This window comes from Harmonia axyridis, chromosome 1, assembly GCF_914767665.1.
Source record: "Harmonia axyridis chromosome 1, icHarAxyr1.1, whole genome shotgun sequence".
In the NCBI taxonomy this organism is placed as follows: Eukaryota; Metazoa; Arthropoda; class Insecta; order Coleoptera; family Coccinellidae; genus Harmonia; species Harmonia axyridis.
In genome coordinates, this window is record NC_059501.1 from 70393861 (window position 1) to 70414361 (window position 20501).

Sequence of the window (20501 nt, forward strand, 5' to 3'; positions counted from 1 at the left end):
GAACATTGAACATGTTTTTTTGAAGGGTTGTTACATACATTAACTCAATTCAGTTCAGATGTTTTTAATTTGCTTGAAACCATAAAGGAATTATGAATCAAGATTAATTGATTGTGTGAACTTTACTGTTCATTTTTCAAATTTTTAGTTTTATTAATTATGCCATTTCTTATTCATCTTATTATTAATCCCCGTTTCTTTTGAGGCTTTCATAGACCAAAATATGGTTGGAAAGTAATACAATCAAACAAGAAATACAAATTCATTTTCAATGTAAAAAAAAGACTGAACAATAACATGAAATTTGTAACAACACAATGATTCACAGTAATCATCTTAGCCTAAAACGTAATACAACAAAATATATTCATTCTGCTTTTAATAATACTTTAACTATTTTATCAGCAACAGGTTCTATTTGACTGATATAGGATTCTATTTCTTGATGTAATTCATCCTCATTTACTTCTTCTTTGTTAGTAAGTGATCCTCTAGCCATTTTACCTACTCTCTTTTCATTCTGAAAATAACATTTCATGAACTCACTTCAACGTTCAAAAAAGTACTTTGGTATGTTTTGTTCTAATATTACCATTTTTTGATGTTTGAACCTCTCGTATAGAAGATCTTGTATGTGTCTCCTTTGTTTAGGTCCACTTTGTATGGCAGTAACGTACTGTAATATATCTGATAATCTCAAACTTTGCTTCCTATTTATCTTATGTTTGGCAAAGTAAGAGTACAGAATTTTGTTATTCATCGATGCTATGTTACGACCATTCTTCTTTAAATCTGTATGGATAAGTATTGCATCACAGTAATCGCGCATCTTTTGGAATAGTTCATTTGGTTCTTCAACTGAAATCAATTAAATTTATCTTTTAACTGAATAATTATTTATTAATGAACCTGCTTTTATGAAAAAATATACACATGCCCAGAGCAGTTCTAAACAATATATAAAAAATTCTGAAATGTTCTCACCTGTCAAATCTGTTACATCCGGCATCTTCATAATTTGGCTATAGACTGTTTGATAAAAAATAGTGCCTAATCCCTTATTTTGATGAGTTGGTAAAATGAAAAATTGACTAATTCTTGCCCTATTACTATCAGGATAAGAGAAGAATTTGTAAATTGCTGTGAAACCTATTGGACTAATAATTTTTTCATTCTTTCCTGGCAATTCTACTTCTTCATACCTGTAGAAAAATAAATTCATACATAATTCATGTTCCCTTTTCATAAATACTATGATTGCTGAGCTATTTAATGATGTAAGAAGGCATAATGCTGAAATTCCAAAAAATGAACCTAAATTGAAATTCAAAATTCAGTATATTGAAAAAAAATGAATTGACCACATGCAAAATCAAGTAAGGAGGACGATGTTTTCTATATTTCAAACATGCAATTCTCCCTCTTTACTCTATAGCTTTGTCACTAAATTTTTGTTAGAATTATTTGTTTCACATACCCTATGTGTTCCCTTACTTTAATTTTGGTTTCATGATGATCTAGATTTAATGGGATATGAACTACTTCACTTTTTTGCTCGACATATCAAGTCGACTTCATTATGTTTTTGTTCATAAATCTGATACTCACATATAGAAGATAATCCACCTATCATCTTTTAGATTGATGAAATTAGCTGCATCAATGAACCATATAATGAATGTTTCAAATCTTTCGTGGTATTCTTGGAATAACTCATCCTGTGTATTTACACGCGTAATTTTATAAGTACAAGTTGCAACTTCTCCTTCATCCAGAAAGAAAACTGGAAAAAAATTATGCAATACTCGAATAATCTTTGGAATATTCTAATCAGAAAGCATGATTAGAAAGTAAATAACATCTTTATTAGGTTATACGCTTTACAGTACTAATGAGTGACACTTTTACCAATACACAAAACATCAATGACTCACCTTCATTACTTTGTTTAAATTGATGAATTACGGTTCCAAACATTTGATCCTTAACATCATTTTTGATCATTCTTTTGTATTCCTCCTTGGAAGTGAAATAATTTCTCGGAAGCCATTCATTCATCAGTTTGGGTATATCGTCAACTTCAAATCCAGATATTTTACTTTTATATTTAATATCTAACAAACATTTTAAAGAATTGTGATGGTAGAATAAATTGATATGTGGATCTTCATAGCCGAAAATTAATTCTCTGAAAAAATAAATATTGTAAATTGTGTGAATTAGTTTTCAATATGATTCATTACCTTTCACCAAATACTTGATGAGCAAGTAAAGGTTGAAACATACATCTTTCTTCACAAACACCAGGATTATCTACTTCTCTTTCTGAAATCACTGTAACAAATAGACAAATTGAATATATTTAAAACACAGATTAGTTAAATGTAATACCTAATGTAAAAGAAACTGCTTCCAGTGCATTGCTCTTATATTTGCTCAATTTTTCTTCCATTTTCAGAAACTATCAAAAATGTTTTATCTATTTAGATTCACCGAAGGGACGTGAAATAAATCGAAGAATATTGCTGTTAATTTGATGTTTGGTGAAATTCTTTTCAATCCGTTTATTGAGGTTAAAAAACCGCCACTTTTTTGACATTATTTGAATGATTAAGCTACTTGATTGTACTTGATTTTCTGTGGTAGTTAACTATATATTTTTTGAGCAATAGTTCAATTGATTCAATTGATATCTAATTAGCAATAATTCATTTATTACGATAATGAATAATAATAAACTTAAGGTTTATTATTATTGCGAATGTTCCGCTAAGTAATTTTTTACTTTCTTTTTAGAAATTGAAATTCCACAATTTACGTTTGCAATTATACGTACTTCCTAAGAAACATTTTCATATGAATATCAGGCTGCCAGCTTTGCACAACTCCTAAAATATAAGAATCTTGCGATAAAAATATATTTTCTATCACTATCTTCCTCTTCACAATGAAATATCAAATAAAATAAATATCCATTCATTCCTTTTAAAATACCTTTTTTTCAACTTTTTAATATCAAAATGCAACCTTTTATAAGAAAACCCTTTAATATAGCATTCTACGTGAGTACGTGATACCAGGGGAGGGTCCAGGATTTCTTCAAGGGGAGGCCCACAGTACCGAATTGACATTGAAAGTAATGTACAGAAGGTAGTCTTTTTTCCATTTTTCAACAAGCATCTTTTCAATTAGATCGCATCGTTGATAAGAAAATGGAAGGCCCAATTTAAAAGTGAAATATTCGATAGTTAATTGATATGTACCTACTATCGCTTTGCTGCAGGAAGTTAATAATTAATACTAAAAATCAGAAAAAAATTGACTCTAACTTTATTTGCAATTGCAATCTTTTAAAAACATAATATTATTATACATAATATACTTAATTATACATCGATTTGAATGTTTATGCTTGTCATGATCAGAAAAAGCTGTGGTAGAATGACAGATGAGTGTAATGATAAAAATTATGTAGAACTTATGTAATTGGGTTTTCGCGGAATATATAGTTCAATAAAGATTTGTTCTTCACATGAATGTAGAAAAAAGAATTCATATTTTATGAACCTTTAAGGTAGGTATATATCGTCTATATCGATTAAACATTGCTACCTTAGTGACCTTAGCTACGAAATCATGACACTCAATGCTCAATAATGCGTCAAATATTATTCAATTCAATCAACTGCTGAAACGAAACACATTCTCATTAAAAAATGGTGAGATTACTTTTGCTTTGTCTATTATTGATTCATCATAGGACCATTTTATTTGCAGCCGCCAAAGAAAAAAGGAGGCGGCAAATGTGAGTATTGAAGCTTTCGGTGCTTATAATAAGGAAAAATCAATTTATTCTCCTTTTTTATTAAAATGCATTCGAGAAATGTTCAATTTTGATTTCAGTATTTTTATACGAATATTATTGCAGTAGTGTATTTTAAAGTTGAAAAGGAGAAACTTAATTTATGTTTTATTCATTTAAGAACTCTTGAGTATATGTTGGTTGTATTTAGCTGCTGTTATCGATGGGGTGGATACGTCCTCCATGACTCGAGAACAACTGGAGGTATTTTGTCTACGTATCAAAGAAGAGAATGAACGCGAGAGAGAAGAGAGAAATTATTTTCAACTGGAAAGAGATAAACTGAGAACTTTCTGGGAGATAACAAGGAACGAATTAGAAGAAGCACGTGCTAAAATCAGGTAAGTGGGCTTTAATTATCTTAACATTATGCCCAAGTGTATAATGTAACAGGCCAATTGAAAAGTCCTTGGTCTACCGTAGTAAAACACTTTTTTGGCAAAATTATTATTATTATTCAACATATAGTTGCCTTCGAGGGCGATACAGCGGTTATAGCGATCTTCCAACTTTTCGATACCATTTTTGTAGAACCTACGATTTGTCTTTCGCTTCAAAATAGGCCTCAGTTTCGGCGATTACTTCTTCATAGGCGCTAAAGTTCTCTCCAGCGAGCATTCTTTTGAGGTCTGAGAACAGGAAAAAGTCGCTGGGGGCCAGGTTCCAAGGATGCGAACCTTTCTCTTACCCGTTCAGCCTCAGTGCGGGTGGCTCACCATGGGTTTGGTACTCTACGGCGGAATGCCTGTCTTGGTGTAACGCAGTCCTGCTTAAGGAGTGTGGGATAGAGTAGAAGCAATTCATTTCTGGTAGTAGAGTCATTCAATAGGTAGTCTAAAAAGCGTGAGGCAACTACCCATCAATGAGTTCCCTCGTTCCGTGGTTTCCCTCATAGCTCTAATTACGGAACTTAAGCCTGAGGTAGTTGCCCTCAGGGACTTGGTCGACAAGCCTCCTCCCTTCAAACTTAATCTTTCACGAGGAAATGCCTCTTGACCTTGGTTTCGACCCAAGAGTCTGTCTTCCTTTGCGAACGAGCATAACTAACGTAAATGCCAAGTCCTCATAGCATAGGATTCACCTTAGTTCGTGTCGGGAAGTTATGATAGGGGAGTTTTTTTGATTTTATGTTGGCATCTTCTTGCTTCCTTCTTGGCCTCTTGTGTCTCGTTCTGCTAGACCTGTCAATGATTGCCACCTACCTTTATGGCCTCTGTCTGGTCGGTTCTGTGTCTATTTGGAGCACCCTGCCAGACGGCTAGCTGGCTGTTCTGCTTCTATTCTCGTGTTGCTCGTTCTACTAGAACCTGTCGCTTGGAAGGGTAGAGATAATAATAACCGTCTTTAATAGGCGAAAGTTTAGCTAAAGCTATTCTTACACTTTTACTGTCATGCTCACCATCTAGAGACTGTACAAAGAAGGTTTTTGAAGTGGCTTTCATATCGTGAGGATGGACTATACCCACCTAGGGGATACGATCATAGTATCTTATTATCAAGATTTAATTCAAAAAGCCTCGAATGCAGAAGAGGTTTGCATGCCATCAAATTCCTTCATGGTCTTCTGGGTGGTAGAATTGACTGCGTTGAATTGCTGAGTAAGCTAGATTTTTTCGTACCTCGCCCGAATGCTAGAACTAGATATTTTTTTTACATAAGTACACCAAGAACTAATTTGCTGTTGCAGTCACCACTGAGATTTGCTTGTTCCGTTGTTAACTCTCTAGCGGATAGATGTGATCTGCATTCTCAATCTCTGGTTCATATATGTGATTTGTATTTGAATGAAAACATCTGAAGTTGAGGGGAACACGCATGACATTATATTGTATTCGATTTCCATTTATTTATTGTATTTTGTTTTTATTTTCCGGGGCCTGAAAACTGTATTTTGGGGTGTGTATGGGTTGTTTATCTCTTAATTTTCATGATTTTATTGGATTATGTTCATGATATAGCATTAATAATTTTTTTTTTTTTTCTTGTTAAATTAGTATTGATTGTTGTTTTTGATTTCCTGTAATTGGGTATACCTGTTGGAAATAAAGGCTTATTATTATTATTATAAAGGCTTATTATTTACCTATAGATAAGGGGATGTTCTTAGGGATGGGCGAGGTATTGGCAGAAATGTTGTGTTTGGGGGAACATGGGATTGTTGAGGTATGAGGAATGCAGCAGGTTTTGATTAGCCACGCCACATTTTTTGGTCAGTCTCAGTTTCACTGTCTACTTTACAGCAGGCAGTTACCACAAATCCTCGCACCACGACAAGGTGCTGACCTCGGGAGGGAAACTATTATAACCTAATCTAATGTTAGATTGCCTACAGAAAACATGGATTCATGCTTAATTGCTTAGTTAGAACTTTCTGAAAAAAAAGATATGCCTGCAAGCATTCTTAAAACCTCACTTTTGTAGATTTACTGTTCTCTAAATATTCTTCGGCAACAGACGTACTGTTCCAACCTCCATGCCGTTGCAGCCTGATATTACTATTTCCCTAATCTCTAAAACGTTCATTTCGTTTTTCGATAATTGTGGAAATGCGCTTTTTATGAAATGTCTTTAAACTATGATTCTGCAAACATGCTATATATATAAAAACCTTTGTTTGTACTGATTAATTTTAAGTACATACATAAGTTTACTGTATTCCTGCTTATAAGTATTTCTTGTATATTCCCCATATTTTCTCAGGAACAAGGAACGCCAAATAGAAGAGAACACGGAAAAAAACGAGGAGATCTTGAGATTCTACAAGCAGAAAGTGAAACATCTGCAATACGAGCATGAGAACGATCTCACCGAGTGCAAGGCTCAATCCTTGGTGTCTCTTAAAAGAGCGGCCGATAGCCATATAAATCAAGAGAAGGAACTTTTGGCCGACAAAATAGCCTTGAAGAACAAGAGCCAGGAGACGGAGCTCAACCATCAGGATCAAGTGCGAAATTTGAAACTGGTGAGTATAAGAACTTGCCCCTTTGTTGTTGTTGGGGATTGTGTGGTTTTAAATTCGATTGTAACTTAAAACTGAGTTTATTTTGATTAAAAGCATATCTCGTAAAAATGTATTCAAATTAGAGTAATTTTGTGATGTTAAAATTGTTAAACCTTCTATTGTTAGCTGCATACGGCCTCTTCTTTCCGTCTTCAGCAGCTAGATGGTACCGGGAAGTTTTGGTTTGGGGGTTAAGTATACAAGGTCGGAGTTAGACTAGGCGTGAGCAGTTCTCTCGTATTCCTAGGTCAGCTAAGAGCTTTGTCCCCTTAAAGATTATTCAAATGTTAAATGCCACCCCCTACTATCAAATGCATCCTTGTCATGATCATCATCATTCCAGGATTTCCAGTCTAGCTCTAGTCTCATTCTAGTTCTTCTGAGCCTGTCACAAAAGTGATAAGAAACAATCCCAGTTTGAAATTCCAATAATTTCGAAACATACACAAATTGGGTTAATTCTGAATGCTGGATTCCAGTATCGTAAATCGTCAGTGTTGCTTTCATTTCACTTTCACTGAACTGATGCTTGTATATCTTAAGATTCATAAACGAATACGTTTGAAATAACCCCAATTTGTTTTCTTTTGTTTTTTATTCTTCTTCTTCGACTTTAAGAAGACACATTGTCTGTTTAGTTCCGGTTTTCCTCATGTATTTGTTTTTTGAAATGCAGATTGCCAGCAGTCACGCCATCGTTTTGGTGGGTGTCCCAATGGTCTTCTTCCGTGAGGTATGTTGTCTCTTGCAATATTGGCCATCCTGTCTGGACTTACTCTGTCTATTTGTTGGTTCCATTGCCTTCTTCTCCCTCTTATCCACCTCACAACATCGTCGTTTTGGCACTTTTTTTCTAATGGTTGTATTCCCCTGCCTACCGTTTAGTGTATCTTGTGTGTTCTCAGGGTCTTCATCTCGGTTGTTCTTACGATTCTCTTTGTTACCGATGTTTCAGCTCTTTTTTGGCGCCATATGTCATAACTGGTCCTACACATGTTATATATATATATATATATATATATATATATATATATATATATATATATATATATATATATATATATATATATATATATATATATATATATATATATATATATATATATATATATATATATATATATATATATATATATATATATATATATATATATATATATATATATATATATATGCTTGACATTCTGTACTCAGATGTTTGTTCTTCCAGATTGGATATTTCAGATGTCCTGAGATGGCAGCGGCTTTGTTGGTCTGTTTCTTCAATTTATCCCCCAGGAAACCAGAGCTTGTGATTTTGCATCCGAGGTATTCAAATGACATAACAGTTTATTCAATTAAGCTTTTTTCCAGTACAAGCTTGCATCGTACTGGCTCTCTTGCTATGGTCATGCATTGGGGCTTTTGCTTGGAGATTTTCATGTTCAGTTGTTCCGTCCTCCTATAGAAAACCTGCAATAGTCTTTGGAGGTTATATTACTCATAATGAAATTTATTGACCAAATATTTGTTCCATACTTAATTTTTGTAAACCAATGAATATTAAATCACCGTTTAACCTTCAAATCTTGTGATCTTAATAATACACCCTTCATCTTTAAGTTTAAATTGAAAGGTTGCCATTTTAATTGTATCAATTTTTCTCAGCAACACAGCGAAGAAACGAGCAAATCTAGATCTCAATTCGACGAGAAGGCCAAAGAGCTGGAGTTCAAATACGAGAGAAAATTCACGGAACTCACAAACGAACTAAATCTGAAACATGGGTAAGCTGATTAATATTAGTCAATACTGTGATAACTCAGATGTCTTCTCACCATTTCATCTTCTGACAACCCTGGAGGAATTGTGAAAACACTGCACATTAAACATTTTTTTTAAATCATTTCCTTTTTTGAAAATAGCAGTGGAATCAATATGGGCCTGTTGTTATTATGTTTAGGGAACAATGGCAAGTTAATTTATCCTAGTGGTAACACTGATCATATTCTATGATTGTATCAATGACATGTATTGCGCAGCCGCATATAGTCTTGTCTTGTCTATGAGTAGTACGTCATAAGTTGTATAAAAAAAAAACTTGGAAGCCGTTGTTCTCCTGTTCTGTTTAAGAATAAAACTTATATTATAAAAGTGTTAAAACAGTTATTCGATCCACTAAACCCACGTTTAAAAACAGGTTATGGGCCCAGTCGTGCAACTGGAATAAAAACAATTTAACGATACGTTTTTCGAGTGTGTGAAAAGTAAAATCGAAAAAACCACGTGTGGTGTAAAATGGCAGATAACACGACCACGACGACATTAAAATTAAATGGTGATAATTGGCCCATATGGAAGTTTCAAACCAGTATTATATTAAAAGGACGAGGTCTTTTCGAGATCGCGGATGGTTCAAGAATAAAACCCAGTTCAGGAGATGAACTTAACAAATGGCTCAAGGACGACGCAAAAACTCAAGAATTGTTGGTTACACGTATGGAAGAAGGTCCTCTAACTCACTTACTGTCATGTGAATCTGCGAAAGAAATGTGGACCAAATTAAAAACGGTATATGATAAAGAATCAGTTGTAAGTGTGCATTTGCTACAACAAAGGTTTTTCATGCTCGACTTTGATTCCTCTGTGAATACATTTATATCCAAAATTGAGGAAATAAAAACCAAATTAAAGACTGCAGGTGAAGTTCTGTCAGATAAAATGATAATTACTAAAATCTTGATGACCTTGCCAGAACATTTTAAACACTTCAGATCAGCATGGGAGTCAGTTCCAGATAAAAATCAAACATTGGAAGAGTTAACCTCTAGATTATTGCTTGAAGAAGAAAGATGCAAAACAGTAGAGTCGACAACAGCACTAGTAAGCAAAACGAGTTCTCAGAATAATCCAACCAAAAAATGCTACATCTGTGCAAAAGCTGGTCACATAGCAAAGAACTGTTACTTTCGAACTAAGAACTCTAAGAATGATAAGGCTGATAAAACAAATAAATTTTGCAGTTACTGCCGAAAACAAGGACATCTAGTTCAGACTTGTTGGATCAAGAAGAAAAAGGAAGAACCGTCGAATAAGAATCCTGTCAAAGAAGAAGTGGAACACAACGCTTTTATGGTATATTCAGATGGTGTAAAATCAGGTGATTGGTACCTTGACTCGGGAGCCACTGAACATATGACATGGGATAGAAGCTTGTTCGAGAAAATGTTCGAGGATCGAACCCCTAGGATGGTGCAAGTTGGAAATGGGCAAACATTGGAGGTAAGAGGATATGGAAATATTAAAATGTGGTCCTATAATGGAAGAAAATTCATTGAAACGTCATTATCGAATGTTTTGTATATACCTGACCTAAAATTTAATTTATTCTCGGCTGGATGTGCTCTTGATAAGGGATATTTCATGTCATCTGATAATTCATCATGTAAGTTTTTTGATAAATATGGAAATATTAGAGCCCAGGCACTAAGACAGAATAAATTATATAAAATGCAGTTCAAGAAGGAAATGTATGAAAACAAAATAGAAAATGAATTAACTAATAATATTTCTGAATGTATGACAGTTAAAAATATAGAAAATTTAGAGACTTGGCATCACAGATTAGCACATCAAAATATTAAGTACATCAAAGATTTCCTTAAAAAAATGAATGTTGAGTATATAAACAATGAATTTATTTGTGAATACTGTTTATCGGGCAAACAACATAAATTAAAATTTCAACATAGTGAATCACGAGCTACTGTACCTTTAGAGCTAGTTCATGCAGATGTGTGTGGTCCTATGGAAACACCTTCGTTAGGAGGAGCTCGATATTTTTTATTATTTAAAGATGACTACACCTCATATAGACATGTTTATTTCCTAAAGCAGAAATCTGAAGTAGCAAAAGCAATTGAAAATTATATATCTATGGCAGAAAGGCAAACTGGTGCAAAGATGAAAGTTTTGAGGACAGACAATGGTTTAGAATTTGTGAACAAACAGGTAACGGAATGTCTGCAAAGCAGAGGTATATGCCACCAACGCACAGTGGTATATACTCCCCAACAAAATGGAAGGGCGGAACGAGAAAACCGAACATTGGTTGAAGCAGCCAGGACAATGTTACATAGCAATAAAAATTTGACAAAAATGTTTTGGGCAGAAGCAATAAATACCGCTACATATGTTCTGAATCGCTCTGGTCCAAGCATTGTTCAGTTTAAAACTCCTTTTGAATTATGGAATCAAAAGGAATATAAGATGGAAAATTTTAATATTTTTGGAAGTAGAGTTTCAGTACTAGTACCTAAGGAAAATAGATTGAAGTGGGACACAAAAAATGAACAAGGATACTTCCTTGGTTATGGAGAAGACACAAAGGGATTTAGAGTGTATTTACCTGATAAAAACAAGGTTGTCATACAGAGGGATGTAATATTCCTACCAGAAAAAGTTCAAGAAACAAAAGGTAAAATAACTGAATTCTGTAATATTGAAGAAAATCAAGACTTGGAGTTAGAAGATACCCAAATTGATAATATTGTACACGATGAAGAGACAATTACCGATGAAGAAGAGTTGGATCCAGAAATCAGTGAAGAAATAGTGAATGGAAGATATAACCTGAGAAGAAACTTAAGAGGAAACCCAAGGTTTGAAGATTTTGAAATGGATTTGGATAGTTTGTTGTTGACAGTTACAGAAGATGACGAACCAACATGCTATGAAGATGCTATGAAAAGCGTTGAGGCTGAGCAATGGAGGAAGGCAATGGAGGAGGAAGTAAAATCGTTGCAAGAAAATGAATCGTTTGAAGTAGTGTGTGATAGTGATGTTAAAAGGCCTGTCATAGAGTGCAAATGGGTGTATAAGAGGAAGAAAGACGAGTTCGGTAGTGTCACGAAATTCAAAGCAAGACTTGTTGCAAAAGGTTTTCAACAGACAATTCCATTAAACGGCGATATTTATAGTCCAGTAGCGAAATTAACTTCTGTAAGAATTTTCTTAGCTATATGCAATAATTTAAATTTCAGGATACATCAACTTGATGTATGTAGTGCCTTTTTAAATGGAGAAATAGATGATGATGTATATATTTTATTACCTAAAGGTTTTAATACTGACACAGGAAAATTTGCAAAGCTAAGGAAGTCCTTATATGGATTACGATCCTCACCAAAAAATTGGTATAAAAAATTTAATGATTTAATGATGACATTGAACTTTGTAAGATCTCAAAATGAATACTGTATTTACTACAAAATTTCAGGCTGTTCAAAGATTTTTGTATTGATCTATGTTGATGATCTATTAATTGCCGGATCAGATGAAAAAGAGGTTGATGATCTAAAAGTTACTTTGAATCAACACTTTAAAATGAAAGACTTAGGAGGTATCAGTTATTTTTTGGGTATGCACATCACACAAAATGTATTGAAAAATGAAATCATAATCAACCAAACTTTATATCTAAAGAAAATGTTGAAAATTTTTAAAATGGAAAACTGTAAACCTTGTAATACCCCTATGGAACCAAATTTTAGACATGATGATCTTAAACGCAAAAATTCTGAAAGTATAGAAATTGAAGAAAGATGTAGAGCAGCAATAGGTTCTATAATGTATGCCATGTTATGCTCTCGCCCAGATCTATGTATAAGCATAAGTATCCTAAGTAGATATCAATCAACTGCAAGTTCACAACTTTGGCAATCGATTAAACGAGTTTTAAGATATGTTCAAAAAACACAAAATTTAAGTTTAGTTTTTAGAAAAACTGATTTTCAGAATGAAATTGAAGGATATGCTGATGCAGATTGGGCTGGGGATAGAACAGACAGGAAATCTACGTCTGGTTATGTATTTAAAGTTTTTGGGTGCACAGTCAGTTGGTGCTCTAGAAAACAATCATCCGTAGCTCTGTCTTCAACAGAAGCGGAATATATAGCTTTAAGCTTAGCCATAAGTGAAGCTTGTTGGCTTAAGAGTTTAATTAGTGATTTAAAAATTTGTGATAGTTTAAATGTCATGATTTATGAAGATAATCAATCGGCTATCAAAGTGTGTAGGAACCCAGAGTTCCACAAGAGACTCAAACATATTGATATTCGTTATCATTTCATTCGAGACAAAATAAATGATAAAACAGTTTCACTAAAGTATATTCCAACCAAACTGCAACTCGCAGATTTGTTCACGAAACCGCTGTCTCTAAGTTCATTCAATAATTTTACAATCAACTGCAATGTATTTTAAGAAATTTTTTTGGGTAACTTACCATTGAGGGGGAGTGTTGTTATTATGTTTAGGGAACAATGGCAAGTTAATTTATCCTAGTGGTAACACTGATCATATTCTATGATTGTATCAATGACATGTATTGCGCAGCCGCATATAGTCTTGTCTTGTCTATGAGTAGTACGTCATAAGTTGTATAAAAAAAAAACTTGGAAGCCGTTGTTCTCCTGTTCTGTTTAAGAATAAAACTTATATTATAAAAGTGTTAAAACAGTTATTCGATCCACTAAACCCACGTTTAAAAACAGGGCCAAATATATCGACACGTGGATAAACATAATAAATATCAAAATAAAAGATTTCAGTGAATATCTAACGGCGAGTAGAATATATCGCAGCAATACATGTTTGCAATTGTATGAGTTGCCAAGTTGCTCGAGGATTTTTTTAATTTTATTATATTTTTTGCCTTCAATATTGATGAATTTTGTTTTTGAGGAGTAGCAATTTGTTACTACCAATTTTCGTACCAAATGCTATTATGATTTCTGAGAAAAGATTTGGAAAGCAGATGGTATTTTAATTCAATTCTTGGATTATACACACTCTAAAATGTGAACTGTGAAAATTAATCTTGTACAAAGGTCCATATGATTTGAATTTGAAATTTTTCCCAGCAACTAGTCCTGATGTTTTTGTTTCTATCTATCTGTTTGGCTGGAAATTTGCTTGACCCGTGTTTTGGCTCTGATAACTTGTCCACTTGGATGGACTAGGAGAGATCCTCTTTAATAATTATGCCTATATGCTATTATGCTCCATGCATGACTCCAGAACACTGCCATCGACAAGATATTCGAGCCTCGGACTGCGTCCACCAAGATGAAAAACTTTCCATTTGTCCACGTTTAGAGGGAGGAGTCATTGGCTACATCATCGATTCACCCGCACCAGGTCACCTTGAAGGATATCAGGGAAGCCAGCATCGTAAAATAATTTGACCACGTTTGCTTTGTGAACGAAAGGCTGAAAGTGAGTATTGGTAGATCGGAATCGTAAGTCAGAAAAAGAAGCGGACACAAATCAGAGCCCTGGGGAACACCACTAACAACCGCCCTGAAATCCGAAAAACCAGAACGAAACCTGCCTCTAATGTCAAAATGTCCCAGTTTGTAAAGCAGATTGAATGGGACACGGTCGAAGGCTTGAGAAAAGTCTAAAAAGATAACATCCGCAGATATCGCACAGTCAAGAGACTTCGTTCAGTGCTAAAGGCATTGCAGGAGACAAGTGAAGACTGAACGTCCATGTAGGAAACCGTGCTCAGGAAATATGTTTTCAAACAAGAAATGGAGCAACTTGTTACGTACAACTCTCTCAGTGATCTTGGAGATAATATGAAGGATGCTAAAGCGACGCTAATCGCTTAGAAATAGTTTGTCCCCCTTTTTGAAAACACGAGTGATCCTAGTTATTTCCAAGCAGATGGTAATTGACATGAACTAAAAGACGATCTTATTATGATAGTTATCGGCAGTGAGAGATGTGGAGCACCTTTTCAGAATTGGAATTCCTCATTTTCAGCTGGAGCTGAGATATTAACCCAGGAGCGGCAGATGGATCCCATTCAGATAAAAGTTTTAATACTTCTTCCTCGTCGACATCAATAGATTCGAGTGAGTTGACAACACGAGGAGAAGTAATGCGTGGCAAAATGCCACTGGGGGAGCTTCTTGGTTCTGCAAAAGAGGAATTGCGAGAGAAATCGGTAAAAACATTGGCGAAAACTGTAGCGCACTTGATTCAACTCTTATACGAGAAATTGACAAGTTAGAATTGAGGGAGTTTCGAATATATTTCGAATTTTTTTCTGGTTATTTGGTTGGGCAAGAGATTCATTACACAAGTTTTTTTATTTATGAAATAGTTTTGTTGGTACTAAGTTTTCTACATCCGTAATTGATCCTTAAGAATTCTGAGACGAATATTTCGAGGTTCTTAGTTAATCAGTTATTGTTTTCAGATTTCATAAATCTCCGTCATCGTTTACCTCAACTCTGAAGAATTGAATGTGAACCTCTTTGCAGTATTTTCGACAAATTATTCAGCTTACATTCGAACTGGAATAAACGTTTTCCCAATTAATCCATGATGTATCATTAATACCATTTTTGAATATTCTCTGCTTCTTTGAGTGAATTATCTAGGGGTTAGGGGGCTTTTATTTTGACTAAATATCTGCAATTTGAACCGACATCGGTCTCAAACAATTAAGTGAGCCTTGCTGATGGGAAATGCAATAAGCTGTACTTTTTGTGAAGACAAGATCTTCTTACTTGAATTATAATGGATTTGGAACCCACTTTCCCAGAAGTGTGCGAATTAGAATAGTTAGTTCTGGACATTTGTATAGAATGTGTGCAGCTGTTTTCATGTCTGATTCGTGAAGACTGCATACTACAATCCGATAACAGAAGGTACTGTTATGGATCGACTATAATATTTTAATTGTAAGGTAGAATATTTAATTTCAAATTTGATATTTCGATCCAATAACCATTGGGGCCCCACGATGGGTGCCTATTGTTATGGGTCGTCTATATTGTTTTTAATTTTAGAATAGAATATTGAAAAGTCAAAATTTATATATTTTATTGGATCGAAATTGTTTTTTCAAGGAACACTGGTAATTTGGATCACAAATCAAATACGTAGGATTTTTTTTTAATGAGATAATCAAAATTTATATATTTTATTGGATCGAAATATTGAATTTTAAATTGAATATTCTATTGTAAAATTAAAAACAATATAGACGATCCATAACAGTACTTATAGTGACTCTCTAGCAGTATCAAAATATTTCGAAACTTAGCTCTTCTTTTGATCATCGTTGCCAGATTGAATTTTTTTCTAGTTTTACCATGAAATCAACACAAAAATTGTTTTTAAAAATTTTGTGTTTATCAAAAAACTCATTGAAAAAAGTTATTATTTACAAAAATTAAAAATAAAATTTTCGAACCAAACTAGTTTGAAAGAAGAAATGAAAACTTCAAGTTTTAATTAAAATAGGAATGAAACATAGGCAACATCGTGAATTAATAGCAATAGCAGGGCGAGCAAATATTCCCAGATATGTAAACGCTTCAAGCAGAAACAAGAGGTATTGGATTGGTACCAAAATCTCATTAGGTGTCATGCCATTGCTGAAATAAATATACTTTAGCTCTATTCCTTCAGTGGGATATCTTATGTCTGAGTTCCAATGGCTGTCCTGTAGTTTTCTTCTCCAGAAAAGTACAGGTCGAGTAGGTATTCCCTTTGGTGACCTTTTTGCGAGGTCATTGACATTGCCTTCCAAACCACTATGCCTCTGGCATCCATAGCAGACACCTTATGATGCCTACATCCAGACGTTTCATGGTATTACATAAAGGAAAACAGCTTTGGTTACATATGTAATACCAATCACCTTAGCGTGATTATACTGCTAACTCTAATGTTTGCCTAGATCTCTGATGATTCGATAATCCCTAATTTCAGCATGGAGATAGCTGAAATAGAAGAGAGAAAAAATACCCAATTGAACGCCTTGACCAAACAACACGACGAGGCCTACAGTGAAATGAAGATGTATTACAATGACATTACATTGAATAACTTGGCTCTCATCAGTAGCCTCAAGGTAAAATGATAAAACCCATTTCTGTTTGGTTATATTGTGTGACGAAGTTGGCCCCAATATTTATATTCCTTCAAGGAACAAATGGAAGTTTTGCGCAAACAAAATGAACGCATGTCCAAGCAAGTAGCCGATCTGATGTCCGAGAATAAGAAGATGGTTGAGCCTCTCAGTCAAGCCAGAGCTGAGGTGATCGAGTACAGAAGGCAACTGACGAACTACGAAAAAGATAAGATATCTTTAGAGGTAAGTTTCCCTAACAGTTTGTAGCATATATAAATAGGATAACGCATCTGAAAATATTATCCTAACTATTCGTCAACGTAGTCCTTCAAGAGTGCTAGTTATACTATAACGCTCCTATAACTTTTCAATAACTACCTATTCTCTAGAAAGATTCGTTTTTGATTTGGGAATAAGCTTCAAACTCCTTCTTTGGAGTCTGAATAACACTTACAGTTATTTTTTGCTTGCACAGTATTTTTTTTTCATCGAAAAGCAGTGTTTTATCAATACTCAAACTAATTTTCATCAATTCTTCAAACAACAACAAATGTAAGGTCTCTTAACCTTGAATATCTCGATCTAGATTGTATGCAGCTTTTCTTGTGATCTACGAATACATGGTATAAACATTTCAGACTAATTAAAAATTGCATTTCCATGCACTAATGTGAAAGTTAATTAACAAAAATTTATTTTCAGAATACCAAAATAAAACTCAACCAAACGAATAAAGAGTTCGAAGATTTGAAATGGGCAAACGAGGCGTTGGAAATTAGATTTGAAAAAGTGAGTTTGATTGTTTTGAGGTTTTTTACAATGTTACTCGTTCTTTATGTTCAGCTCCAAGCGGAACACCAAGAGCTGAAGAGGCGATTCAACCAGGCCATTCTTGAGGTCCAACAAAAAACCAGCCTGAAGAACGTATTGCTGGAGAAAAGGGTGAGGGTTCTGGGAGAGAATTTGGAGCAAAAGGACGCCCTGATTGAAGATCTTGTGATACAGTTGAACGATCCTCAACATGCTGTCAAGACCAATAAGAAGTTAGAGGTGAGTTTTTCGAAGTTGCACATTAAAAATATCATTACCAGGGTCGATACTGCCGAACTTGGAAAATTTCACAATCCTGAATATAATTTAAGGAAGCCGTTCCAGATATACAGGGTGATTCAGGGTATCTGGATTTTAGGAGCGTATTTTTCAGGTGGAAATCAAACTTTTTTTCATAAACATAGACACCTGTTTATGGAGCAAACGCTCCCTTACCTATTTTATTATTTCCCATAAGAGGGTCCTTAAGCCAGTCAGCTCCAGGTATTTGCACGCTATGTGTTCTGCTGTTTCTACCTTCTGTCTACAGAGCCTGCAGAACTCTTCTGCTGACTTACCCATGCGGTACAAAAGGTGTTTGCACCGACAGTATTCTGTCAACAGTCCCACCATTACCCGAAGCTCAGATCGTGGTAGCTTCAGGAGATATCTGGTATAGGTCTGTGAAAGCACCTCAAATTTCTTTGCCTGAGCAAGACCCGAGGTATTCCTGATGTACCTCTCTCATTGTTGGACCGCTATCTTGTATTGAATTTTCCAAGACCAGAGAAGGATTCCGGACCAACATGTGTCAACCTTGATGGCCTTTTGGCAAGTTCATCGGCATTTTAATTTCCTTCAATACCACAATGCCCTGGTACCCATAATAGAGTTACTTTATTGCCTCTGGCCAGTTGCTTTATGGTATTACGGCACTCCCATGTTAGTAGAGACCCCTGGCTATATGATTCCAGGGACCTCAGTGTAGCCTGGCTGTCTTTAGTGATGTAAATATGCACTCCTTTGAGGTTTCTTTTGAGACACTCTTGGGCGCAAGTGTAGAAAGCTAGTGTCTCGGTTTGCAGGATAGAGGGCTCACTTAACAGGGATCTAGAGATCTTCGTTTTAGGCCCATATACCCCAATACCTGTGCGTTTTTCTGATTTTGATCCATCGGTATACCATAAGGAGGACTTTTTTCCAAGCGATTTACTGAGTTTGTGGCACTGAGATGATCTTCAATGACCGTTTCAAAGGGTGCTTCGAAATTGAAGATAGTTGGCATCACATCTGAGGCTCCGTTACCATTCTGCAGATCGTTAAATTTTCAAGTTGTTTTTCTTCTTAGCTTTTTCAGTTTTTGACATATTGAGATCACATTTGAAATATAGGTTCGTTGAGTTTCTTATTGTTTCAAGGAAAACAGGAAATTTAGATCACAAACCAAATACGTAGAGTTTTTTGTTTTTATTGAGATAATAGGTTCCTACCTCTTGTTGAAAAATTGAGTGAAATATCGTAATACTGATATGTGTTCATGTTGGGGACAAAATTCGCCTACTGAAAATGATGTATGCTCCCTCTGTCTATGTTTATTACTCTGAGACGCAACCAAATAAGATGAATTATTCACGATACGCCACTGATCCTGAACTTCTGATGAGATTCAAACGATTTTTAATGGAAGTTGGCGGAAAAGAGAAATTCAAAAAATGCATTTTTCATTGCAGGACATTCTGAATAAAAAGAACGCCATTATCCATGACCTTCAATACGAGCTTGCGAGAGTTTGTAAAGCTCACGATGATTTACTGGACACTTATGAGGAGAAGTTGAATGAATATGGAATTCCGAAAATAGAGCTGGGTTTCATTCCTTTGAGGACTGTACCGGAAGGTCAAGGCGGTCTACCCAAAGGTCCTGCGGGTCTGGTAACGAAAAACAGATGAAATTCTTCGTTATCGCTGAATATTTTGTATTTCCTATTTGTATTATATAATTTTCATGAAATTGGTGTATTATTTTCTTATTATGAATTATGACTATCAGCTATCATTCTACTCAAATGTCTGATATTTTCTAATTTTGAAATGAAAGTGGTCTCAATCTTGAGTCAAATTCATTATACTGATGGAGAATACGAGGTCAAAATCGATTATGTCTGTCCATCCACAGTATTTACAACAACTCTAGGATGAAATATGCTAGAGGCCTCAAATTTTCAGGGCTCAAATATCTCTATGTAGTTTGTTTATAGATAAAAACCGTTTTATGCTTTTAAAGTTAAAACCATATTATGGATTTTTTTATAATTAAAAAAATACGCTTTCGAAAAAATGATATTTTTAACATTAGTTGCAAAACTATTGTTCCTGAAGATTACATATTTTGAAGATTGAATTTTTCGTGAAATTTTACTTTGCAGGGTCTATCCTTCAATTTCACTGAAATTTTGTGAGTTTATATGAAGGTCTAAAATGAAGAATTCAGCTGTGCAGCTTCTACAGTTATTAAATGTTTCTGGTCTGATGACTCTATGAACCGAAGAATATCTTTCGAAAAACGAACTAATTTTTTTTAATTTTTTCGGCTATTTGAAGGAGGGTTGCCAAAATTCCAGAAGATACAACTAGGAAGGAGTTTTCATTAGACGTTGTGTACACTTCACACATTCAACCGAGAATATGATGACAGACTGTCTATTCTATGATCCACAGTAAGTAGATTGGTAGCTAAAATTATTCAAACGTGATCCTTTCATTGTTTGCCTCGGCATGGTCGAATTCGGTTAAACGCAGAAACCAGATTAAATTCTTGAAGCCGAAGAAAATTCTCATCTTTCTACAATTCAGCTAGCCCTAAATCATAGCTTGGACCACTCTTTTCTCGTGAAGTCGTCCAAGAAAGAAAAATAT

The 20501-nt window shown here is 34.6% G+C and overlaps 2 protein-coding genes across 2 annotated transcripts; one reads left to right on the top strand and one right to left on the bottom strand.

Annotated features, from left to right (window-relative positions):
* Positions 1-248: 248 nt before the first annotated feature.
* Positions 249-2603, bottom strand: LOC123688821 (histone acetyltransferase type B catalytic subunit). Its single transcript, XM_045627547.1, has 7 exons — positions 2392-2603; positions 2244-2334; positions 1935-2188; positions 1609-1783; positions 985-1202; positions 593-858; positions 249-520 (listed from the first exon to the last, which is right to left on the bottom strand). The coding sequence occupies exons 1-7, from the start codon at positions 2450-2452 to the stop codon at positions 368-370; spliced, it is 1218 nt and encodes a 405-aa protein (XP_045483503.1). The 5' UTR covers positions 2453-2603; the 3' UTR covers positions 249-367.
* A 993-nt stretch (positions 2604-3596) lies between these two features.
* LOC123688819 (dynein regulatory complex subunit 4) lies at positions 3597-19596 on the top strand. The gene is made up of 10 exons (XM_045627543.1): positions 3597-3719; positions 3778-3805; positions 4014-4203; positions 6563-6824; positions 8511-8629; positions 16635-16776; positions 16852-17019; positions 17479-17565; positions 17620-17826; positions 19317-19596. Exons 1-10 carry the CDS (start codon positions 3717-3719, stop codon positions 19533-19535), a joined length of 1425 nt encoding a protein of 474 aa, XP_045483499.1. The 5' UTR covers positions 3597-3716; the 3' UTR covers positions 19536-19596.
* The last annotated feature ends 905 nt before the right edge of the window (positions 19597-20501 follow it).